We start from the raw sequence: 26,028 nt of genomic DNA on the forward strand, positions 1-26,028 counted from the left end.
AGGTGCTGGGCTGAGGGCCAAGAGGAGAAGGGAAAACACAGAGTGGGGAGGAAGGAGGGGAGGGCTCCAGGGATAGCTGCCCGCGCCTTCCCCGGCTGCGAAGTGCCGCCTTGCATCTCCTCGCCAGCGGAGACCCCTATGGCAGCGGGGGCTCACCTTTGTACTGGGGAGTGAATTTGCGCATCTCGGCTGGGAGTGTCTCGTAGAACTGGTGCTCCCTCGGAACCAGGGGCTTGCATAGGGTCGTCTCATTGAAGCGGAGCACGCATGAGTGCCCCCCGACCTGGTGGACAAAGGGCTCCAGCAGGACGCCCTTGGTGCGGGGCTCCACGTCCATGGCCCTGAAGGCTGGGCTCATCCTCCAGACGCAGGCGGCAGGAAGAAGGGGGAGGCGGCGGGGTCCAGCGGCCAGTGAGTCCTCCGTCCGTCGTCTGTCCGTGCGTCCGTCTGCCTGGCTTTGGCTCCTCAGTTGCGCGGGCCAGGACGCTCTGCCGGAAGCAAAGAGAGACACTGGCATTGGAAGCGGCCTGGGAACCGCCTTAGAGCCACTAGCCTTCCTCCAGAGGAAAGACAAACAGCCTGTGCTCTCGCCGGGCCCCACCCACACCGCCCACCCCGGCTCCGCCTTCTCCCGCAGAAACAAACAGCCAGAGCTCCCGCGGGGCGGGGCCAGATGCCGACAGGCAGCGACTGGCTCCAGGTGTACCCACACAGCCAGTGCCCTCCCACCACGACAACGGCGTTAGATGGGCGGGAAAAACGCAAAGCCACATAAGGTAAAGTCCCATTTCAAGCCTAAGAATTCAGATTAAATGTTACCATTTTCTAATAAGATTAACTTCATGCATATATATTTTTAACTTTATTTTTTAGAGTAGTTTTAGGCCCACAGCAAAAATGAGAGGAAGATACACTGACTGCACACATAACCGCCTGCTCCCACACATGTGTTGCCTTCCCCATTACCAATATCTCCCACCATAGTGGTACGTTTGTTACAAATGATGATGAACCCACATTGACACATCATCATAGTTTACATTAGGGTTCACTCTTAGTCGTTAATTGTATTTTTATAAAATGCAGTTAAAAGGAAAACCTGCTTAGTCACCATCTAGTAAGATCTACTCCCCCAGGGTGTCCACCCCCCACCCCCACCCCAAGGCCAAAGACAAGCCCCAATAACCTTATTAGCAGTGGAGCTTGGGCCTAGCTTTAATGATTAACGTCTGTATCTAAAAACAACTGATCAAGGCTGGCTAACTCCATTTAAAAAGATACACGGTGTTCTAGGTCACTGACTATTTTTATCAGTTCTATCCTGATCTCCAAAAGCTGGGGCACACCTTTAAACCAAAGCTGTGCTCCTACGTAATCAGGGCTCTCATCCACTCTGAGGTTTAGGGCCTTAGACCTGACTTTGCATCACTAAACACCCAGATCTTAGCAAAGCAACCTCTACACAATTGTTAACCACTTCAAGGCATGTCAAGCTAGTTCTGTTTCCTGTCTGTAATTTACAGACTACATGGTTGCTACTAGCACTACTTACAGCATGTAGGCCATTTCATCAACCATACAGGGTTTTGTTTTTTTTTTTACTTTTTTTTTCTTTTATGTTTATTTATTTCTGAGACAGAGAGAGACAGAGCATGAGAGGAGGAGGGGCAAAGGGAGAGGGAGACCCAGAATCGGAAGCAGGCTCCAGGCCTGATGCGGGGCTTGAACTCAAAAACTGTGAGACCATGACCTGAGCCGAAGTCGGTCACTCAACCGACTGAGCCACCCAGGCGCCCCCATACAGGGTTTTTAATGGCAACTCTTCCAGTTCCCATTACCCCAGCTGACATGCTGGGTAAGAATAGGTCTGCTAAAGATGGGTCCACTGTCCTCTAAGGTGAGTAAAGCACCTATTAGATGTTGGCTCATCACAGGAACTTACCTCATTTGGTCCTTGAGATACCTTCTGTGAGGAAGACACTATTCTCTCTGTTGCAAACAATGACACTGCTTTGGGGAGGTGAGGGAACTCATCCAGGGCCAGGGACAATAAGCTCCCAAATGAACCTCAATCTTTTGGATGCCATCATAGGGCCACCTCTAGTGCCCAGGGTCTCTGGCATTAGTACCTTCATACAGTACTCCTACATCCATGGGACACTTAGCCTGTTGTGAGAGTGCCTTCACCATGTACTTATATTTTTTATTTTTTAAGTTTATTTACTATTTTGAGAGAGAGAGAGCGCACGTGCACACAAAAGCGGGGGATGAGCAGAGAGAGAAGAGAGAGAATCCCAAGCAAGCTCCACACTGTTAACGCAGAGCCCCATGTACAACTCAACCTCATGATCTGATCACGACCTGAGCCGAAGTCAAGAGTTGGATGTTCAACCGACTGAGCCACCCAGATGCGCCCCTATGTTTTATATTTATATTTGTCTTATTTCCTATATATTTATAAAGTTCTCTTTAAGAGTTTCAACTGGTATTAATCTCTTTTTAGAGAGAACTGACTGTGGGTGCCAAATGCAAAGAGATGAAAATCAAAGGTCCTGATTCCTCTCCTGGCACCACCTTCTGAGCATCACAGAAGCCCTCAGGAGGGCAAGTGCTGGGAAGGGTTCTGTGACAATCAGTTCAAAGAATGAGTACATTCCAGACATTCCAGACTCTCTCCAGAAGGTGGAGCTCTGGTATACTTGGCCACACAAGCCCTTTCTCCAGGTTTACACAGACCAGTTCATAATAACCCACTGAAAAGACCTCAGGAGTACGAGCAATACCAAAGGAAAGCTACTGTACTGACTCACAGTCGGTCTGCCAGTAAGTACCCAAGCACGAACCAGGTACCATAATTATTGTTATTGCACAAGATGCTCCTCATGGTCCAGGCTTTAGAAACACAATCCAAACCTTTCATACAAGTATAAACTGCTTTCGTTGTCAGTAATGCTAACACCAATGCAAATCCCTTTCCAACTCTGTCCAAGATTCCTTAAACGTATTCAATTAAATAGAAAAATATCTCTCTCCAGGCATCTTTTACCCACCTCCACACCAAAGCTCAAAAACAAAAGCTGGTCCTTCATAGCACTCTCTAGTATGGTGCAGGAGTGTGGCTAGAGGCCAAAAGGCCAGGTGAATGTCTCCATCTCCTCCCAGGTCCTCAGGGTATTCATTAGCTGCTGGGTATGACATGGCACCTTGCCACCCTCCCTGCAGCACCCAACTCTGGCAGTCCGTAGGACATTGCTCACTGGAGAGTAATCATCATCTTGGGTAGAGATGCAAGAAAAATAAGGCCAACCCTTGCCTGAGGCAAGCTGATGACAGAGGAAACTGCCAAATGTGAGGTGACGTTAGGGAGACAAGTGATTATCCTGTAAGGAGGTGAAGCCAGGTTCTAGTCCCACTTCTGCCACTTGATTGCTTAGAGAAAGACTCCAAGTCCCTGGCTCCCTCTGGGTTCCAGTTTTCTGGTTTCTAAAATAGAGAAGAGAGGCCTGAAGTAGATCTCTACTCTGTGGGTGGTGTAATGCAATTAGTGAATAGTAGTTTGTTTTAATCATATAAAAAAAAAAATAGGGGCACCTGGGTGGTTCAGTCAGTTAAGTGTCTGACTTCAACTCAGGTCATGATCTCATAGTTCATGAGTTTGAGTCCTGCATCGGGCTCTGCACTGAAGTGCGGAGGCTGCTTGGGATTCTCTCTCTCTCTCTCTCTCTCTCTGCCTCTCCCCCACTCGCTCCTCTCTCCCTTTCTCTCTCAAAATAAATAAATAAACTTAAAAAACAGAAACTATCATTGTATTGCACATAATAATGTAAGTCCTGTTTTGTGATTGTTTTATTTCAATTATGTTCAATCTCTCAATATGAACATATGTATGGCTTCACTGTACTACATATTTCTTACATTTGGGGTGCAGACGAAGAAGTGGAGCTTCCAGTCTAGCTTCCCTTATAGGCCCTATCTCTGTGGGAAATTGAAGAAATCAAACTTCCCAAGGATTACAGAGCAGCATATCAGTGGCCTCAACCTGGCCAGAAGGAAGAAAAGTACCCAAAACACCTGCTTTTTCACCTGCTACTCTTTCTCTGTTCCACATGTGGTTTGAGCAGAGGGTTCTCTCAATGGTTTTTAAACATCCAAAGTCTAAGGCCCAGTTTCCCAAGAATCCTAGAGTATTAATGGTTACTGAGATGTCCATGCAATGTGTGGACCCTGTACCAAGGGAGGGGGGGACAAACAAAATACTGCCTTCAGATTTAGCATCTATTTTATTTTCCACATTGCCTCACATTGACCCATGAACTCTGAACAGGGAAGGAAAACAACATAATTCATCCTAGGACAGGACACAGATTTCCTCCACAGTCCATCTCCCTAAATCTGTCAAACTGGTTGAAGAATTTACTGGAAACAACACCTTAATAATCTTAGCTTCTAAAATATTGCAAATAAAACAACTATGACTCATGAAAAGCCCTGAGCCGTTAGCTCACACATCTAGAATTTAGTTTAATGAGGCTACAAATGGAGTTTGCTGGGGCCACTTATTTGCCTCAAGAAAAGCCCCAGGGTTGGATAGTGATAGGGAATGTTGTGAGGCACACTAGCCTGATGGTGGAAAATCAACACTCACCATCTACACCTGCTCTCCCTGAGCCCCACAGCCGCCACCATACGGCATCTGCACATAACCCATGTCTCCACCACCAGGGTCAGTCACTGAACTCTTTAAACACTGCTGGTAGGAATGCAAAAAGGTAACAGCCGCTTCAGAAAACAGTTTGGCGGTTTCTTAGAAAGTTCAACATATACTTATTATATGACCCAACAATCCTACATATGCATATGCCTAAGAGAAATGAAAACAAATGTCCACATAGGCTTATACATGAATGATCACAGAGGCACTATTTACAGCAGCCAAAAGGTGGAAATCCAAACATCCATCAAATGGGTGAATGAATAAACAAACTGTGGTATATCCATATAATGCAATATTATTCAGCAATAAAAGTGAATGTACTGATACATGCAACAACAAAGATTCATCATAAAAGCATCAGAAGTGAAAAAAAGCCAATCAGAAAAGACTATGTGCTATAAGATTCCATTTATACAAAATTCTAGAAAAAGCAGAACTATAGAAAGTAGATAGGCAGTTGCAGAGGTAGAAGAATAGGATTTACTGCAAAGGGGACCAAGAGAACTTTTAGGGGTAATGACAGTGTTTTAGCTATGACTGGGGCAGTAATTATATGACTGCATAAATTTGTCAAAACTCATAAAATTAGACTTAAAATTGATGAATCTTATTGTATATAATTTACAATTCAATAAAGGGATTAAATTTTTTCTTATACTTTTTAATTTACCAAATTTTCATAAGTATATATTATTTTAATAATCAGAAAAAAACTGTATTTAAAAAGATCGTATTAGCTTTTAAATAGTTTCTACATGCAAATGCACTGGATGAAATTTACCTTCCCATCTGTTCTCACTCGGGTCATTTGCCTTACACTGAGCATCTTTGAGTCACTCCTGCCAAGGTCAGCCTGGGTCACCATCTTGGTCAAAGTACAGACTCCTCCCTTTCTGTGAAGGCATTGCCAGATGGTATAGACTTTCAGAGATAGCCAAATTTCCCCTTGTAAATCCATGACACCCAATGCTAATCCTAAAGCCATTTGCTCACTTTGAAAGCCTAATTTTTATCAGGCTCTTAATACTGGTAGACTTTTTTTTTTTTTTTAAGTTTATTTATTTTGAGAGAGTATGCGCATGTGTGCACAAGCTGTGGGGAGGGGCAGAGACAGAAAATCGACTCGGGGCTCATGACCTGAGCTGAAATCAAGAATTGGACACTTTGTCCATCGATGGATGAATGGATAAAGAAGATGTGGTATAGATATACAATGGAGTATTACTTGGCAATCAAAAAAAAAAATAATGAAATCTTGCCATTTGCAACTACGTGGATGGAACTGGAGGGTATTATGGTAAGTGAAATTAGTCAGAAAAAGACAAAAATCATATTACTTCACCCATATGAAGACTTTAAGAGACAAAACAGATGAACATAAGGGAAGGGAAACAATAATATAAAAACAGGGAGGGGAACAAAACAGAAGAGATTCATAAATATGCAGAACAAACTGAGAGTTACAGGAGGGGTTGTGGGAGGGGGGATGGGATAAATGGGTAAGGGGCACTAAGGAATCTACTCCTGAAATCATTGTTGCACTATATGCTAACTGATTTGGATGTAAATTTTAAAAAATAAAAAATAAAACAAGTTAAAATTTAAAAATTGTAAAAAAAAAAAAAAAAAAGAATTGGACTCTTAACCGACTGAACCACCCAGGCACCCCTACTCACAGACTACTACCAATTGCATGGTTATCTTTTTTAATTCTTATAAAGTCAAAGCAAAACATCCTTTACAATCAAGCAAAACAGAAGCATGAAGGCCCTTAATAAGCCTTTCTTGTAAAACACCCAGAAGGAAAGAAAAATCAGCATCAAGTCGGCTCCTCTTATACTAGCTTCCTTGTTATTTCTCAAACATGCCTGGAATACACCCACCTCAGAGCCTTTGCACTTGCCATTCCCTCTGCTTTGTACACTTTTCCCCTGGGTACCCCCTTGGCTTACTCTCTTACCTCCTTCAGCTCTTCATACAAATGTGACTTCTTTAAAAAATTTTTTTAATGTTTTATTTATTTTTGAGACAGAGAGAGAGCATGAACGGGGGAGGGTCAGAGAGAGAGGGAGACACAGAATCCGAAGCAGGCTCCAGGCTCTGAGCTGTCAGCACAGAGCCCGACGCGGGGCTCAAACCCACGGACCGTGAGATCATGACCTGAGCTGAAGGTGGACGCTCAACCGACTAAGCCACCCAGGCGCCCCCAAATGTGACTTCTTTAATGAGGCCTTCCTTATTAGTACCCCATCTGAAAGTAACATATCTCCCTGTCCACACTCCCTTATACAACCCTGCTTTCTCTTTAGTACCTATCACTATGTAACATACTATGTTTTATTGTCTTGTTTATTTTTTGTTATCCCTGACCCTGACCCCACCAAAAAACAAAGGTCTATAAAATCAGAGATTTCTGACCGCTCCGTTCACTGCTGAATCTCCAGAGTCCAGGAGAACACGAACAGAGTAGGCACTTCACAGGATGTGCCTCAAAATCACTACTGCGTCATGAACACCTGTCACACGCAGATTAACACAGAGAACTCAAAAGGCAACCACTGCAATTATCCAAACCCAAACCAATCATACATACAGTGGGTACAATTATTAAAATGAGGCATGCAACACACTATACAAAATGTATTCTGAGCACCGACTGGTATTAATTTTGCATTTATAATTCCCCATCTATCAAGTCTACAATAACTGAGGAATATAAATGAAGGACTCTGCACCTAACACTCATGTGGGACCTGGTGATGTGGAAACATTTCATGTAAACAAAGCTTAAGCTCTTAATGTAATGACAATCAACCTCCTGGAAAATTATCTCTTGTAGAAAATCAGGCAGGAAAAGAATGGTCACTGAAGAATAAACTTTAAAAATGTGGCCTCAAGAAGATTAAAATTCTATCATAGTTTAAAACAAATATACTAACTAGCAATCAGAAATTCTGTGTTGGTTCAAAGTTCACATCCCAAAGACTCAAACCTTTTGCTTTGCAAAGTTATCACTACAAGATGATCATCCCCATCTTTTGCAGGCAAAGCAAAGAATGGCCATGGGTTGGTGCTGAGTCTCTGCTGAAGGCCTCTTTCAGCAACACTGGTGGGTCTGCCATCCAGCTTTATTTAAGTAAGTTATCTCAGCAAGACAATGCAGAAGGAAAATCATTCCCTGCATGACCTGGACTTCTGGGGAAGCTGGGTACCAGATGAGGCACAATCCCTGATAACAAAATGAATACACAAAAAGGAGTTTTAGCAAAATAAAGCCAGGAAGTAAGAGGAAAGCTGTCAATATGTGCCTTGTGGGAGGCAAGGATAAGAGGCTGACCAGATTGACCCATCTGAGTACAGGGCATCAAACTACCAACCTCAGGAAAATTCCCACCACTGCACCACAGAGATCAAGATATCTCTTATACCCCATTGTGATCGCACTCACTTCCATGTCAAGCAACAGAAGAGTGCATGATGAACTATCGAGATATTATAAAAAGTTTATCAATTTTACGATTTTTAAGCAATCTGAGAAAATGCTTATGATATACTCTTTTAAATGAAGGCAAGATATAAAAATTGTATAATCTATATTGTCTCAACTATGTCGAAAGAATTATAGAGAAAAAGACTGTCAAAAAGTACCAGCTATGCTACTGAATCATACAATAAAAATGGTTAAAATGGTAAATTTTACGTAAAGTATATTTTACCACATACACACAAAAATTTTAAAAAGTACCAGCTACTCACAGAGGTCATGGCTGTCCCACCCCCTTCCAAGGCCCTTTCATCACTGCCACTGCATTAAAAATGCTGTATGCCTTGGGACACCTGGGTAGCTCAGTCAGCTGAACATCCAACTCTTAATTCTGGTGCAGGTCATGATCTCATGGTTTGTGAGTTCCAGCCCCGTATCGGACTCTGCACTGACAGCGCAAAAGCCTGCTTGAGATTCTCTCTCTCCTCTCTCTGCCCCTCCCCTGCTCGCACTCTCTCAAAATAAATAAATGTTAAAAAAAGACAACTTTATTCCTTTTAACGTTTATTTTTCAGAGAGAGAGAGGAAGACAGAGAGACAGCACGAATTGGAGAGAGGCAGGGAGAGAGGGAGAATCCCAAGCAGGTTCCACACACTCAGCACAGACCCAACACAGGGCTCAAACTCACAAAACTGTAAGATCATGACCTGAGCCAAAACCAAGAGTCAGAGGCTTAACAGACTGAACCACCCAGGTGCACCTAAAAATGGCAACTTAAAAAAAAAAAGTTGAATGCCTCCAAGTCTCCCAGCTCAGGTGTGAAAAAAACTTGATACAGGTTTCCCAAATTTGACAACAATTCTAAAAATTTACATGACATAGGATGAGTTGTGAAGCTGAAAGAAACTGTTCTAAGTTGTCAACAAGAGAAAGCAGATGAGCATCAACCTAGGGGAGCAACTGTATGCCCTTTCTATAGAAACATTATAACACTGTTGTCACAGAAGAGGCAATCAAAATCCTGCCTCAAAATGTAGGGGGAAAAGTATTGCAGTTGTAGTATTTGTCTGATTTTGAAATGTGTATCTTCTGATTTTTTTTCAATCTAAACAGATATTCACTTTCCTACCTACTTGGTTTCATAATTGTAAATTCTTTTGTTTAAAGATGGCAGTTATAATTACATATTTATATAAATAAATTATATATATATTCATATTACATTATATAAACTTCAGACAGCACAAAACCTGGATCTGCCTTGTACCAAATAGTAAGACGTTATTCCTTTCTTTTCAGTTTTCTAAATGTCCCAAACTTCTTGAAATAGTCTCAAACTCAGAGCATATATTATCTTTACAACAGGGAGGGAAAATATTAGAGGCGAAAAAAGAAAAGAAATCACTAAGACCAAAATAGGACAACCCAGATAGCTGTTTAGCTCTTGAAGGTTTTAAGCTCATCCAACACTGCCCTAGCCCACACTGCATGCTCAGAGCTCCACTCCATGATGAAGACCCTGGGAGATGGACCATATGTTAACAACCCCCACATACCCTAAGGTGTATACAAGGTGTTGGAAGATCAGAAAAGGAAGTAACCAACTCCTCAAACTTCAATGACAACGTGATACAAACATGCTAGAGACCAGAGCTCCCATTTTGGAGCACTTAGTCTGTTCTGTAACACCCTTGCTCTTACAACAGCCCTCTGGAGTAGACATGGCCATGATGGGCATGCTGAGGTGCCAGGTACTGAGGTCACCATAACAGGTATGCGTCACCACAAAAACCAGGTGCCTGAGATGAAAGAGTTACTGCTAAGAATGGCTGGAATCCTAGTCCTAACCTTAAAGGAGCTGCAGCCTGACTGGCGGGCTGGCAAGGTGTCTGTCTGCCCCGTCTCCCCCCATCCTCCCAATGCCATAGTAGGCACTGGCTCCACTAAAGCAGCAGGGCCAGAGACAAGACACAATCTCTGCATCAACTTGACACAGATGCCTGTGGTCCAAGACTAGGTGTTCATTTTCTCCCTCGTTAGCATTTTATTCTAGTTAAAAAAAGTTTTTTTTTAATGTTTATTTATTGTTGACTGAGAGAGAGAGAGAGAGTGAGCGAGGAAGTGGGGAAGGGGTAGAGAGAAAGGGAGACACAGAATCCAAAGCAGGCTCCAGACTCTGAGCTGTTGAGCACAGAGCCTGACACGGGGCTCGAACTCACGAACCGTGAGATCATGACCCGAGCTGAAGTCAGACGCACAACTGACTGAGCCACCCAGGTGCCCCTTTATTCTAGTTCTAATAAGTGAAAAGCTGGAAGTTGTACATGGAACTGTTTCATTAAAGCCATAATAACACAGATCCTTCCCCCAATGCTGAGGAACAAATAAAATACCAGATTCTGTTCCAAAAATCCAGACAAGCTTTTCTGTAAGGGAAGCAGCAGCCTCTCAGATGCTTCTCCTCTCTAGAACCACCAGCATGACACATTACCCCATCTCTCTGCCTTGTTAAATTAGATTTCTGGAATGAAAGACTAGAAGGTCCCAAAATGGAAGGGGATGAGAAGGAACTTTCAGCCTACCTAGAAATATGTTCATCAGAGTTATACTGCTAGAATTACAAAGTTTTAGCAACTTAAAAAGCTTTTTTTAGCGAAAAGCATAGCACGACTCCTTCAAGGAAATTGAAATTATTGATTCTAAGGTGTCACATGTCTTCTTTATCTGAGAATCACATTTTCTTATAAATAACTAAATGTATTTCATACATACACCAAGAATTCTCAGTCCTCCTTAGAAAGAAGCCCATTACTCCTCTTTCAAGGGCAATTCTCATTTCTAGTCTCCTCCTCCTTGGTGCAGTCTATGACTCCCACCACCCCCTAAAAAATACACACAACAGAAACACACAGAAATGGCTGTCTCAGACTGCAGCCGAAATTGCTGTGAGGGCTCAATCCATGAGGGACTTTCCTACCTTGAGTCACAGTTCTCTCTTGTGCTGACAAATAATGGTCCATTGGCTTCAGGCAAGATTATATGTTCTCTGCATGTTGTTGATGTTTACCCCTACTCATCCCTCAGCTGGTTCCCTAACCAGATGACACACGAGCTCATTCTCTAAAACACAGGGAGCCAAAAATGATTCAGTCCTCATGGGCAGCCACAGAACCCAGGCATCCCTGACATGCCTAGGCCGACACCCTGAGTGCTATACCTGCTGATGGAGGGACCAAAGTGTATCCTGCACTGCACCAGGTCCTATATGTCCAGGGGGCACAATTTGCTCCAGGTCCTTGCAAAACCTCACTTAGTTAATACTTTCCTCAAGGGTTTGCAAAGTGTCCCAGGCTCAAAGCACCAATCTGGCAGCTTTTATCACAAACCACTCAGTATACTCAGTGTTCCTCCACGACCAGCCAGAAAAAGAATGAGATACGGGTATGAAAAAATTCCTGACACTGGCACAGGTCACAGCACTTTGTCCTAACATAGAGCCATTTGCCAGTCATCCTCCGTAAGTCCTGAGATTTCTTTCCAAAATAAAGCATAGCAAAATATTAAGAAACTTTGAGGAAATCAAGTTCAAACACATCCACAGTTCTGAAGCAAATCATACATGGACTCCTTTGGAATCAGCCAGCTTGTGAGAAGGGCAGTGACTTCAGTCACTCAAGAGCACATTTGAGGACTGGGAGGGAAGGCCAGTGGGGCACTTTCACTTTTGACATCTTACCACTGTGTTCCCTTTCTTTGGTTCTATACAAAGAACCTCCAGTATTTTCAAAATAAAAACACTTTTTTGGGGTGCCTGGCTGGCTCAGTCAAACATCCGACTCTTGATTTCAGCTCATCTCACAGTTGTGGGATCAAGCCCTGCATCAACTCTGTGTGCTGGGCTGGGCATGGAGAGATTCTCTCTCTCTCTCCCTCTGTCCCCCCTGTACACACATGCTCTCTCTATAAAAACAAAAAACCACACACACACACACACTCTTCTGAGAGTGAAATGAATCATTCCTGGAAGAGGGCAGCCTGTTTCCTCCTTTCCTAGCCTTCACCTGCCCTAGACCTGCTGGCCACATCCATCAGTGTTTCAGGGACTAGAGTCTGTCAGCTCCCACCTGGCACCTCTGCAAGGTCCACACTTCCAAATGCCCCAGGATTCTGCATCTGGTGCTTACGGTCTTCCCCTGGGCTCTCAAGGTAGGTGCAGCATCCCAATCAACCCTAAGGTCCTCAAGCATGCAACCCTGTGAAGGTGTTGCTGTGTTTGTCCCATAAAGCCAAGCATAGATACTACAAGGGGCAGGGGCAGGGGCAGGGGCAGCTCAAAGGACCTGGGGAAAAGGCACTTGTGTTCCCATACTCTCCAATAAGAACACAGACGAAGAGAAACCCAGACCCTCAGCAGGGAGTTGGCAACCAACTCCACTATCTCTCTTCCAGAAGCACTCACCTCAGAGAAGAGATACTGTTCATGGAAGAACATCTTTCACCGCCTTACATGTAAAACCTCTACTCATAACAGCAGAAAACTTGAAAATGTTCATTAAGAACTCATTTAGGAGACCATCATCTCAGCAGTGTGCAATTAAGTGGTTTAAGAGTACTGTATGTTTTTCCTGTCAGGTTGTTCAAGCTCATACAAATATACATTCTTTGGGATACCTGGGTGGCTCAGTAGGTTAAGCGGCCAACTCTTGATTTCGGCTCAGGTCATGATCTCACAGTGGTTCATGAGATCAAGCCCCACATCGGGCTCTGCACCGACAGTGCAGAACCTGCATGGGATTCTCTTTCTCCCTCTCTCTCTGCCCCTCCCATGCTGGTGCTCTCTCTCTCACTTTCTCTCAAAATAAATAAACTTTAGGGGTGCCTGGGTGGCTCAGTCAGTTAAGCACCTGACTTCGGCTCAGGTCATGATCTCACAAGCTCACCTGCTTCGGATTCTGTCTCCCTCTCTCTCTGCCCCTCCCCTGCTCACACTGCGTGTCTCTCTCTCAAAAAATAAACATACATACATACATACATACATAAACAAACAAACTTTAAAAAATATACATACATTCTTTGGTCATGTATTCTATATCCACCCTTCCTCTTCCTTTGTTGGGTAACTCTATAGACAGTCTCTCAAGGAAACAGTATGATTCTGTTTAGCATGAGAACCAACAGGTGCTGGGTTCACACACCTCCACAGAGCACGCTGTAAAAGAAGCTAAACTGAGAACTCCAGAGATACAGCATCACTTGTTGCTCATGAAAAGGGGAGGAATGAGCTAAAGGTGCAGTCCACAGACACCAAGTTTCAAGCACATTTTAAACAAATAGGCATCAGAGTGAAAGAAGGCAGGCATGGAGCTAGGTTAATCCCAAGACAAAAGTTGCTGCAGCCTTAGCAAAGATACCAAAGTTGTATAGACCTGGGATCTCAATCCCAGATAAAAAAGGTAGGGAGGAGGGTTACAGTAAAAATTCATATCTAGCATGAGTTTTATACTTGTTAAACAAAAATAATCTACTATTCTTATAAAACAAGCTTTGAAGGGGGATGCAAGATTTTTACATTCCCCAAAAGAGTAAGGCAGAGCTCACACAACCCATGGGGCCCCTCATTTCTGAGTGTGCAGCTAGGGATAAAAAAGTCTGGAGCAGAAATAGCAACACTAGCCAGGTGTTCTGCTTCTTCGTCTCTAACACATCTTATTTCCTTAAAAGAAAAGTTTTAATCTTCCTTGGCCTGGGATTGGACACTCAATTTCTAAAACATGTATTAGTGTCTGAAGTAAGATAAATGTATGGATACACAGAACAAAACTAAATAACCTCCCATTTTCATCAATTATGACTTTCAGTTAAATACATTCACAAGAATGAGTTAAAAGAAGCAAACAAACCCAGCAGTGCAAAGAAAGTTTTGTGAATTCTCTACAACAGAAAGCAAGCAGAAGCAGCCCAAGAGGCCCAGACTGATTCCGGCTGTCCTAAGGAGTTTATGACAGCAGGTACTAGAGCTCCATCTCCAAGTCACAAGGGTTTCAAAAACAACCCAAAGCCTCAAATCCTTCAGTTCAGAGTGGGATGAGATTACCCCAGGAACAAAAAGAACACAGGTGAAAGACTTAGCATAGTGAGGGTCCCATGAGCACCTGCTGGAGCTGTTACTTCTATTTTTGTGTGGGCAGGATGCTGTAGGTGCTATGTATCTTCACCAACAGCTACATTTCATGAACATTTAAAATCAAACCAAGGCATGACTTCTGTTTAACCACATGCTTGTTTTGCTGTCTGTTCTGACCTGGAGACCACATTTAGGAGCTTTCATCCTCCCAACCATTTCAATCTTAACTAAGTGGCATCTCAGAGGCATTAAGTACAAAAACTTTTTGTTACTAGAATATTAACTTTTAGCCAGCATATAATGATAATGCTCATGTGTCACCATAGCTTAATCCTTACTTGTAAAATTGAATTAGCGTAATTTCACTTAGAAGAGAACCCTACTTATGCAAATTTACATTAAAAACAAATACACAACCTTGAAAAAGATTGGAGAAAATGTCTGTAAACAGAAAAATGAACCCAAGGTGCACTTGAGCCAGATGTGGACTACGGTCAGGTCCAACAAACTTTCTGGGTAAAAAGATGTCCTCATCTCCCCTCCAACCTCCCATGTAAAATGGCAAAATGGTAATGTGCTACAGCCTCCCTGATCCCAAGGCAAGTACCTGTGGGGTATATCATCACAACCAACACCAGGAAGAGCTTGCTTCCTCCCTCCATCCCCAGAGCTTAACCCAGTGCAGTGGTGCCCTTTAAAACAGGCCAAGGTGAAAAGACTTCCAGGAAGACTGAAGAGCCAGTGAGGGGGCACCTGGGTGGAGTCTGACTTTGGCTCAGGTCATGATCTCACAGTTTGTGAGCTTGAGCCCTACATCGGGCTCTCTGCTCTCAGCATACAACCTGCTTCAAATCCTCTTGTCTCCCTCTCTTTCTGCCCCTCCCCTGTTCATGCTCTCTCAAAAATAAGTAAGAATTAAATAAATAAATAAATAAATAAGCATTAAAAAGAAAGAGAGAGAGAGAGAGAGAGAGAGAGCGAGCGAGCCAGTAGGGAGGGGAGCTACACTGAGGATGAAGGATACAGGATTCCTTTTGGGATGCATTATATGGTATGTAATACTGTTACTTAGAAAAATATACATATATCAACACAGTAGCAGGATCACACCCAAGAGATCACAACCAGTTCAGGGTAGCAGTTCCAGTAACAATGTCACATCTCTACCACTAAGAAGTGAGAAGGAAATGTTCAAGAGGAGAGCACCTCTAGGGCGCTTGGGTGGTTCAGTCGGTTAAGCATCCAACTTTAGCTCAGGTCATGATCTCACGGTTTGGTTTAGGAGTCTGAGCCCTGCGTTGGGCTCTGTGCTGACAGTTCAGAGCCTAGAGCCTGCTTCGGATTCTATGTCTCTCTCTCTCTCTCTGTTCTCTCTCTGTCTCTCTCTCTCTCTGCCCCTCCCCTGCTTACACTGTCTGCCTCTCTCAAAAATAAACATTAAAAATTTTTTTGAAAGAGGAGGAGAGCACCTCCAAATGTGGCTCTGAGAATGGCAAAGATGCGAACAGACAAGCTGGAACAAAATTCATGAAATATGTGGGTAAAGAGTATAACTTCTAAAGGAATACATTTTGTTTAGATAATAACTAAATGTGTATGTGTAATTAAAAACAATAAATATTGTAGGGAGGCCAACTTTCCAAGTACTCTAAGTTTATACAAAAAATTCTTTTATTTTTATTGGGCTGTATCAAAAAGTTCTTTTATTTTTATTTTCTCAAGTTTGTTTGTTTTGAGAGAGAGAGAGAGACAGAATGAATCCCAAGCAGGCTCCGCACTGTCAACACAGAGCCCAATTCGGGGATCAGACTCACTAACCATGAGATCATGACCTGAGCCAAAACCAAGAGTCGGATGCTTAACTGACTGAGCCACCCAGGCGCCCCTCAAAAAATTCTCCTGGCAAAGTAAGGCCTGCTTTACACTGGGGTAAAAACGGTGCGTTACCTCTTCTTGGTGCCTGTCTTTATCTGTACACCAGGCATGGTACAGTTTTACAGAGGTGCTCTGAGGTGGGAACAAGAGTAAAACAACTAGCCTCCTGCCTGGCTCGTATGCAGTGCACTCCCCAAACGTGGGCTGTTCTCTACCCACTGCCCTGTTCCTCCAGAGTCCACTGGGAAATGGAGGTCACAGGAGGGACTTGACAGTACGAGGCGATAAGGGCATACTAAGCCTGTGCTCATGGAAGGAGTGCAAAGAGAGGAGGCTTCAACGCCAGGCAGAGGAATGGAGTGCCAAAGGATATCCTGTTTAGCCTTTTAAAAAATAAAGATTTTTGGGGTGCCTGGGTGGCTCAGTCGGTTGAGCATCCGACTTCAGCTCAGGTCACGATCTCGCGGTCCGTGGGTTCAAGCCCCGCATAAGGCTCTGGGCTGATGGCTCAGAGCCTGGAGCCTGCTTCCGATTCTGTGTCTCCCTCTCTCTCTGCCCCTCCCCCGTTCATGCTCTGTCTCTCTCTGTCTCAAAAATAAATAAACGTTTAAAAAAAATTTTTTTTTAAATAAATAAATAAAGATTTTTAACTGGTTGTAAGTGTGATAAAATGACCACCATTATTAGTCTCTTCATCCTGCAGATTTTCTTCCATGCATTTTTCTATTCTTTACATAAACAGGATCAGGCTGTATTACTTTGCTTCCCCCCATCTCCCCCAGTAAAATTGGTTGTTTCTCTCACCTTTTTAAAAATGTGATGAAATGTGTGAAACAATGGAACATTCACCTTAAAAAAAATTTTTTTTTTAATGTTTATTATTTTTGAGAGAGAGAGACAGAATCCAAGCAGGGGAGAGAGAAGGAGACACAGAATCTGAAGCAGGTTCCAGGCTGTCAGCACAGAGCTCAACGTAGGGCTTGAACTCACAACTGTGAGATCAGGATCTGAGCCTAAGTCAGACACTTAACCGACTGAGCCACCCAGGCACCCCTAAAATTCACCCTTTTAAACTGCTTGGGGGGTGCAGTTCAGTGGCACCAAGTACACTCACATTTTATACAACCATCACCACCACCCATCTCCAAAACTTTTTATCTTCCCAAACTAAAACTCTGTACCCATTAAACAATTAACTGTCCAGTCTCCCTTCCCTCAAGCCCCTGGCAACCACCATTCAACTGCCTCTATGATTCTGACTACTCCAGTTTCTCACACAAGTAGGATCATTCTACATTTGTTGTTTTGCTATTCTTCCCCATTAAACTATATGCCTTAGCCATGTATCTGTCCATACAGAATTCCTTTCAAAGACAGCATAATATTTACACATAATCATAATGCATTTTTTAACTTCCCTACTGACACTAATTTATTTATTACAATAATAATTCAATGAGTGTCCTTGTAGCTGTCTTTGCACTCTTGTGGAAGTATTTCTGTAGGAAAATTCCTAGAAGTAGAATTGCTGGGACAAAGCATAGAAGTTGCACCCAGTTTCACTCTGCCCTGTAATGTCCGTGAGCCACCAAGGATTGTGGGAAATTAAGCTGGCAGAGAGAAAAGGGAAAACCTGGTTTCACAGGTCACTACTGCAGTGACATAGGTAGAGGGACGGTGGCAGAGGAACCAGCATCTATTGGGGTCTACTGTCTGCATTCTTACTTAAGGAGTAAACAAAATAGAATTCTTATACACATTAGAAGCACATGTGAAAGGGCACCTGGGTGTCTCAGTCAGTTAAGTGTCCGACTCTTGATTCTGGCTCAGGTCATGATCTCCCAGTTTGTAGGATTGAACCCCATGTCAGGCTCTGCATGGGCAGTGCAGAGCCTGCTTGGTATTCTCTCTCTCCCTCTCTGCCCCTCCTCCACTCATGCTCTTTCTCTCATAATAAATAAGTAAACATAAAAAAAGAAGCACGTGTGAAAAAGGAGGTTTGAGAGGAGAAAAATAAGCCTTTAAAGAAAAACTATGTGTGCTTAGAAAGCTCTCAAGCTACTCTGTTACCTTTTACACCATAGACATGTTTCAGGTAACTCTGTGGGCTCATGAACTTAGTATCTGGTTACCTGAAGATGTCAAAACCAAAGGTGAAAGCGAAGGAGGCAACACCGCCTTCACAGTCCTGAGCCTGAGAGTCTGCTAGAGGAGATGATAGCAGGAGTACCCCTAGTAGAGCTTCAACCTCTAGGAGGACTTAAGGATCAAGACCAAGCTGATCTTTCCAGCCTCTCCCAGCTTAGGCTTCCTTCCCTCAAGGGTCTCTCCTCCGTCATCCCAGGGGCAGGGAGTAGGAAAGAGTCCTGAGAACCCCCAGGTTCTGGAGCTCCCAAAACACCAGAGCTGCCTTCTCCAGACACCTGTCCCACCTGGAATGATTTCCCCACATTCAGTGGCACTCAGCAGGGCACAGATTCTCCTGCCTTCTCCAATGTACCGAGGGAGGCTGGTGGCCAGCCCACACAGGGGAATTAAAGAAGGAAGGGGGTGGTGAAAGTAGAGAAACAGGATTTGGTAGATGACTAGGTGTACCACACTGTTCTTAACCCTTTAGGGGGTCACTGACCCCCTCAAGAATCTGAGATGGGTGGGCCTCTCTCCTGAAAAATGCACACCCTCACTGAACTCTACATACAGTCTGGGATGTGAGCAACTGTGGACTCTATCTTCAGAACTCCTGATACAGGGAATCAAATTAGAGGAATGAGTCAAATATTGACCCTTCCCACATCAGAACAAGGATGTTTTTGTTCATGAATTCACGGAGTTGAGCTGCAGACACTTAAATATAAGGGGATGGTCAAACACCCAAGAAGAAATGTTCAGCAGATAGTTGGGAGCAATGGATTTGCAGCTTGAGTGAACCTAATTCGAAAACAGATTTGGGAATAGCCTACAAAGGGAAGACAGAAGGCACTCTAAGAGTAATGTGCAAAGAAAGAAGAGCACTGGGTCAGGGCCCCTATAGGTGAGAACTGCCTGAGCAGTGTGAGAGAAGGTCTGTAAAGAGACAAAGAAGCAGAACATCTACCCCCTCCCTGGAAGCCATGGGTTAAGAATCTCCTCCCAGTTTCACATGGGAAATCTAGGTCTCATACATACCCTTTGGACCACAGGACAGAGAGAGAGGAGGAGGGTCTTGCACTGTGTGGCCCTTTAGGTCCCTGACACCCCTCAGAGTTCACGGTCTGCGGCTCAGTTCTGAATGAGCTTTGGCAAAGCCTTCCCAACTTCTTCGCTGAAAAGATCTACACAAAGAATCCCTTCAAACCAAGCCACCATAGTGAAAAGGTCTCAAGCACAGGGTGTGATCAGCAAAAGCCAGCGTATGGGAAATCCTAAAAGATAAATGACAATTGCTTCAACCAAACAATTACAAGGAGGGGCACCTAGGTGGCTCAATCAGTTGAGCATCCCACTTCAGCTCAGGTCATGATCTCATGGTTTCTGAGTTTGAGCCCCAAGTCGGGCGCTGTGTTGACAGCTCGGAGCCTGGAGCCTGCTTCTGATTCTGTGTCTCCATCTCTCTCTGCCCCTTCCCCTGCTCGCTGTCTTAAAAATAAATAAATGTTAAAAAAATTAAAAACAACAATAATAACAAAATAACTATAAGGAAAACAGAATGAGCATATATAAAATTAAGAAACAAAAGAGACACTTCAATCAAATGCAATGTGCATATCTTATTTGGGCCCTGATATGAATAAATCAACTGTAAAAAAAAATTACGGGAAAATCAGGGACATTTGACCACAACCAGATATCTGGGTGAAAAAAAGAATGTACTGTCATTGGTTTTTAGGCAGAAAAAATGGCATTGTAGATAGCATGGGTAGCTCTTTGACTCTTAGTGATACACAATGAAATACTTATGGATAAAATATGTTCTAGGGGTATGCCGCCTAAAAAAAGTCAGCTTTTTTTTAAGGTGGGGAGTGACAGGCAGAGTGACATGGAACAAGATGGACTAGGAGTTGGTAACTACAGAAGCCAGTGATGGATGACAGACCAAACCAACTGTTCATAAGCTTAGGAGACTGTCTCTTCCTTCAAACTCTGAGGTGGACTATAAATTCAATTTTGTGGAAACAGGACCTTTTCTTGCTCCCAGAGTATACTGCAAAATACTAATACTACTTGCTACTTTTATTACTTGGTATTCAAGTAGGCAAAAAATATAATTTATTTAAAAAACAAAAATGTAATCACACAAGAGGAATCATCTGCTTACCATCCACTGTAAAACAATGTGCTCAATTTGTTAGGGTGATCATCTCACTAGGTACAATAACTTCACCGAAAGGGAAAATTCTTCCCCAGAGCATCTTCTTTATGATCCCAACAATGGAAAATTTTCACCTCAGTAAGCTGGCCTCAGGGAGGCTCAGGCTCATCCCTGTTGCCTAGATACCAGTGACATCTCTGGTGCCTACAGAAGGCTCTGGCACCCCTCTGCAAGGGAGACTGGCTAAGGTTCACCAGTCAGCGGTTGCTCCTTCCTCCCACATCCCGCTGCCCAACAGACCCCAGGATAGTGTACAGTTGTACCGGTCTGTCACTTACGAAATGGTGACGCACAGAAGTTCTATTACATCTGCTGAACTGGTTTTTACAATTATCTCAACTCTAGTGCTGGCTCTCATGCATTTGATTTCTTTCTAACAATTCCTGTGAATTCTAAAGTCACAAGGCAAATAAACCAATTGGAGCAACAGTTAACAGTTCAACTGACTTTTTCTCCAAAGAAAAAGTCACTAAGCCATCAACTGGCCTTTTAGGTCAAATATGATAAAGTATTCATTTTGGTCGGTTTCTAATTCTGATAGTGGCTAAAGTTAAAACAGTAACACCACCACCCTGAAACTTCTCTTCACATACTTAACACCGGGCTACAGGATGCAATTATACGAGCTCCACAGCAGCAACCTATGTAAATAAGCATCTGAGGTCACTTAAATGTAACCCTACTAAAAATGCAAATACTTTAAATACTAGAATTCATCAAAATCACTGTAATCATTGTGCTTCATAAAAAAAAAAAAATCATAAAGCTGGTGAACTGGAACATTTCTGTTAGCCACTTTTGAAAAGTTTCAGTACTTTTTCTTCAAACTATTCTTTCATTCTTCAAACTATTATTTTATTCTTGGGTTATGTACAACTACCAAAATGTTTCATTCCAAGCAGTAACTAGTTCTGTTTCCCTGGTAGGTAAGAGCACGGGGTTTTCTGTTTTCCACATTTTGTTTTCGCAACGTTTGCCCTCATTTGTCTGCTAGTGCAGCTTTCTTAATATAGGAAACTGAGGAAAATGATACAAACCCTTAGAATGCAAGAGACAAAAGCAGTCTTTAAGCCAATGTGAAAGAAATGAAAGCTCCACCCACGGCGACGCTTATCACTATTAAAGAAGGCGTCCTCTGATCCATTCTGGGACTTTTTTGGATAACAAGGTGGGCAGATTTCCTCACCGTACACCAGCTGACAGGCCCCACTGGCACTCAACACTCAAAATGGCTGCACGTCTGCCGGCCCCAGGTAAACGGCACCTGAGGCGGTGGGCTGACTCCTCCACCCGCAGACTCAAGGAGAACCCCCCCACCCCCAATAACCCGGGACACCACGGACGCCGCTGTCCTGGGAAGCAATGACCCAGGAGATCGTTCCCCCACAGAGGTCCGAGAAAACCTCCTCAACGACCGGGGTAGATCCTGCACCGCCAAAATACCTGGGAGACCCCTCAATGACCAGAGAAGACTCTGTCCCTCAAAATCAGGGGAGACAGTCTCCCCCCAGTAACCTGAAGAAACAATGCCTCTCTCAAATGACCGGGGGATATCCGGCCCCACAAAGACACTGAGAGATCCCCCCCGCCCCCAAGATCGCGGGAGAGCCCCTCCCCAAATAACTCGGAGACACTCCTAATGACCAGAGACTTCGCCCCCGAACGGCCCGGAGACATCCTCCACCAAATCTACCAGGGCGGCAGAGCCTTAGGCCGGACAAGGCGGGCCTTACCTGCGGCCTCGGCCCGTCCAGCGGTGCTTCCGTCCTATTGTTTCTCTCCCATCAAGATGGCGGCGGCCGCGCCGAGCCCCGCCCACCGCGCCTCGCTCCCGGAGCCCCTCGCTATTGGCTCACACCGGGAGCCCAGCTCGCGGACTGGGCAGCGCGAAAAGCGCTGTTGCTAGGGCGCCGGGATCCGAGGCAGCGGCTTCCGGGAGGGGCGGGGCGAGGAGCGGGGCCAGGGATGGGGCGGAGCCTTGCCTGCCTTCAAGGGGGAGGTCAGGTGGGTGGTAGGGTGGACAGATGGGTTTGGGGCATGTGGGGTGCTAGGGATGCTTGGGTGAACGGATGGCTCAACCAAGTGTCCCATTTTTCCAGAGTCCAAGGGTTTCCCGGGATGTGGGCTTTCCAAGACTAATACTGAGGCAGTCTGCAACAAACTGCGAAGTTCTTCACCCTGGCATACGGCGGGACACAGGACTGGATGTGGTTGGATGGAAAGATGGGCAATAGAGTGACTGTAGACGGTGAGCAAAGGAAGGTTATATGCACAGGTGGATGGATGACTGGATGCAGAGGGGTGGACAGAGGAATGACTGTAGAGTCCTCTGGGGACTGGCAGATGACCCATTGCCAACATAGGCCCTACCACCCTCCACACTGCATGACTTGTCTGAGGCTCATTTGTCCTGGGTCATATGGGTTGGCCAGAAGAGCTCCCACCTGAGTGCATGTCAGTGTAGCTGGCAAATTCGAGGGGGGAGGGAGGTGCTACTGAGAGTGGTCAGAGCCTCCTACCTGATCTCACTTTTTTGTAAATGAGGCCAACGTTGCAGCCCCATGCTGTATGTGCACTGGGGGGGTTGCAGAGGTGTGGATTCATGCATATGCTTATTTATTCAACAGATAGGTACTGAATACCTATACTCTGTGCTGGAAATATAGCATTGAACCAAAATGGTTCAAAGGTGGAGGGGGGGGGGTGGCGGGTGGCTGCCTTTATAGGAATGGGCAAGAACGACTTCCTGTGACCAGCTGATCTCTCTTCGCTTGGAAACACTTTACCTGTGAGTTTCAGGGCTCCATGCCCTTGTGGTTTCCTCTCACCTCACTGGTTCCTCCTCTTTGCCTCCTCTCTCTGTCTACATTATTTCTGTCATAATCTTATCCAGGTTCATGGCTTCAAATTCCACCTCCATGTCCATCACTCCCAAAAGTGTATGTCTAGTCCAGACCCTGAGGGCCACACTCAATGCCCAGCTGTAGACTCTGCATCTGCACTCTGACTTCCACTTGGCGTCTCAAATTCAACTTGTGCCACCCTAGCTCTGGCTCATCCCCCAAACACACTCTACCTCACTTCCCCCAGCTCAAAGTGATGACTGCTTAGTCCTTTCTATTGCTCAGACCAAAGGCCTCATAGTACCTCTTAACTACTTTCTTTCCATTTACATTCAAGAAGTCCTATTCCTTCCATGCATCATCTACCCAGGATGAGAGCACTTCTAGCCAGGTCCATGGCTTCCACCCAGCCCAGACCACCACCATCTCTCTCTCTAGGGCAATGTCACGGCCACCTTCCAGTCTCCTGCTGCTGCTCTTGCCACCTGCAGTCCATTCTCCACACACCAGCCTGTAAATACATAAATCAGAATCCCTCTCGCCCTGTTCAGAGCCCTGCAGTAGCACCTGCCCAAGGAAAAGTCAGAGCTGTCAGGGGCCTTATGATCCCCCATTACCTCTGTGGCTGCGTCTCCCCTGTTCATCTCCGGCTCCTCTGCTCAGCAGCTCGATTTCTCACATATCACACTCCATGCACTCCCCTGGCTCAGGAGCTGGGCTCCAGGTGTTCCCATACCTGGAATGCTTTCTGCAGATTTCCACAGGACTGTACCCAAATGCCCTCGAAGTCCCTCATTTCAGACTGCAACAGGCACCTTTCAACCAGCACGTGAGATCACCTTTATCCCCTTATGCTGCTCCACTCTTTTCCATAGCAGTTACCTTTTTTATGAAAGCATTTATTATCCTTTATAGGAAGCGTGGTTTCCTCCACTAGAACAAGAGCCCTGTGAAGTAAGAATCTCTCTGTTTTAGTCATGGATATATCCTGAGCACCTCAAATACCAAGGAAGCTCTAGAAGTACCTGTTGGCTGACTGAATAAGAATGGCATGTGGTATTAAATGATAAGGGCTATGGAAAAAAATTAAAATGGGGCAGCAGGAGGGAGGTTGGGGCAGGGTGAGAGTACCCCAGATCAAGGCTAGCCCTGCCTGGGTCAGGCCCAAAGGTCCCCACACTCAGCAGGGTTGCTAGGAAGCCCCACCCAGCGTTTGCTCCTGTTCCCTGCCTATAGTCACAGAATAAAAAAAGCCCAACAGGCACCAGTCATTCAAGCCCTCACAGATAAGCACTGTCCCACCTTCCTCTGATGACCCACTCTCCCATTCCAATGCTCCTATGTGTGGGGTTGAGGCTGGACAGAGTAGAGTCTCCCTGGGGCAGCCCCGCATTAATTCACTCTTATATTTCTTCCATAAGTGTTTACCAAGGGGTGACCTGGGCTAGACACTAGGTACATGAGAAGAAGGGACACAGCAAGAATTTGAAGGATTTATAGAGTCCTTGCCCCACAGTGAGGAGTGTGGGGAAGTAAAGGATGGATCCAACAGTAAAAACAACAACAGCCAAACAAATAAAAACCCAGCTTCATTATGGGCAGTGTGAATAATGAAGAAAAGGAACCAAGCTGATGTCCAGAGTATGGTGTTTATGTCCAATGCAGCAGGAAAGGTATATCTGAGAAGGGCACATCTGAGCTAAGATGAACCTAGAGGCCTGGCTGAGCAGGGAAAGAGAAGCCATTCCAGGAAGAAAGCATAACAAGTGCAAAGATCCCCAAGGAAAGAACAAGTTTGGTACGTTGGAGGAATATGAAGAAAGTGGTTGGGTCTAATGGAAGAAATAGCTCAAAGTTCAATGGAAAGCTCAAAGGCATGAAGGAACAGACCACAGACAAGAGATCTGGAGGCCAAATCCAGGCGTCCTATTGTGCAAACAAGAGTTCTAGAAGGAGAAAAAGGGATGGCTGAAATAGAGGCACAAACCAAATAAATGATAGAAGAAAAACTTTTCTGACTTGAAGAAAAAGCTGTGTCTGCAGATGGGAGGTACTGGCCTCATTCCCAGGCAGTATGGAAAAGGAAAGACTATAGTGAATTCTTAAACTCCAAGGAGAAAGAGAACATTGTACAAGCTCACAGGTAGATAGAACGAGTTACCTACCAAGGAGGAAGGGCCAACTGGCCTTAAACTCTCCCCCATAACAGGTAAATTATCCTGAAGGATCAGTCCTCATGCCCGGAGGGAGAAGGTAGCCATTAATGTAATGGAAAAAGTAGTGAAGTTTCCGAATTACCAAGAGAAAAAATGGAATGAATTACATCTTAAAAGAGAAAAAAGAGGAAAGTAGTAGGTAGTTGGTAGTTTCATATAGTTCAATTGAATAGAAAGATAAAATCGTAAAGTAAAAAATAATAAGCATAAAGGAATTATGGAATGAGCAAACATTCATGATTGCATAATGTCATAACTGGAAATCTAGAAAATCAAAAGGACTTCTTTGAAAACTACAACAATTAATAAGAGAAAATGTTAAGGTAGTAAATACAAGAAAAATATGTCAAAAATTTCCTACAAATAAGCCCCTAGAAATCAATAAAAATGAGGAAAATATTCAATTAACAATAACAGAGCTAT

The 26,028-nt window shown here is 44.4% G+C and overlaps 1 protein-coding gene across 3 annotated transcripts in view; it reads right to left on the minus strand.

The window, feature by feature from the left end:
- Nucleotides 1-22,410, minus strand: part of IP6K2 (inositol hexakisphosphate kinase 2) — a 30,457-nt gene extending 8,047 nt beyond the window's left edge. The window contains exons 1-3 of one of the 3 annotated variants that reach the window (XM_019416752.2): nucleotides 22,280-22,347; nucleotides 19,364-19,599; nucleotides 157-488 (exon numbers count right to left, since the gene is read on the minus strand). In XM_019416752.2, coding sequence (XP_019272297.1) covers nucleotides 157-358 — 202 coding nt within the window. In that variant the 5' untranslated portion in view covers nucleotides 359-488; nucleotides 19,364-19,599; nucleotides 22,280-22,347. Of the gene's footprint in view, nucleotides 1-156; nucleotides 489-13,267; nucleotides 13,412-19,363; nucleotides 19,600-22,279 lie in introns of those variants that run through there. The other 2 variants (XM_019416751.2, XM_019416753.2) reach the window with 2 other exon arrangements.
- Between the last annotated feature and the right edge of the window lie 3,618 nt (nucleotides 22,411-26,028).

Source organism: Panthera pardus, unplaced genomic scaffold (assembly GCF_024362965.1).
Source record: "Panthera pardus isolate Hobbes unplaced genomic scaffold, ASM2436296v1 HiC_scaffold_8, whole genome shotgun sequence".
Lineage (NCBI taxonomy): Eukaryota > Metazoa > Chordata > Mammalia > Carnivora > Felidae > Panthera > Panthera pardus.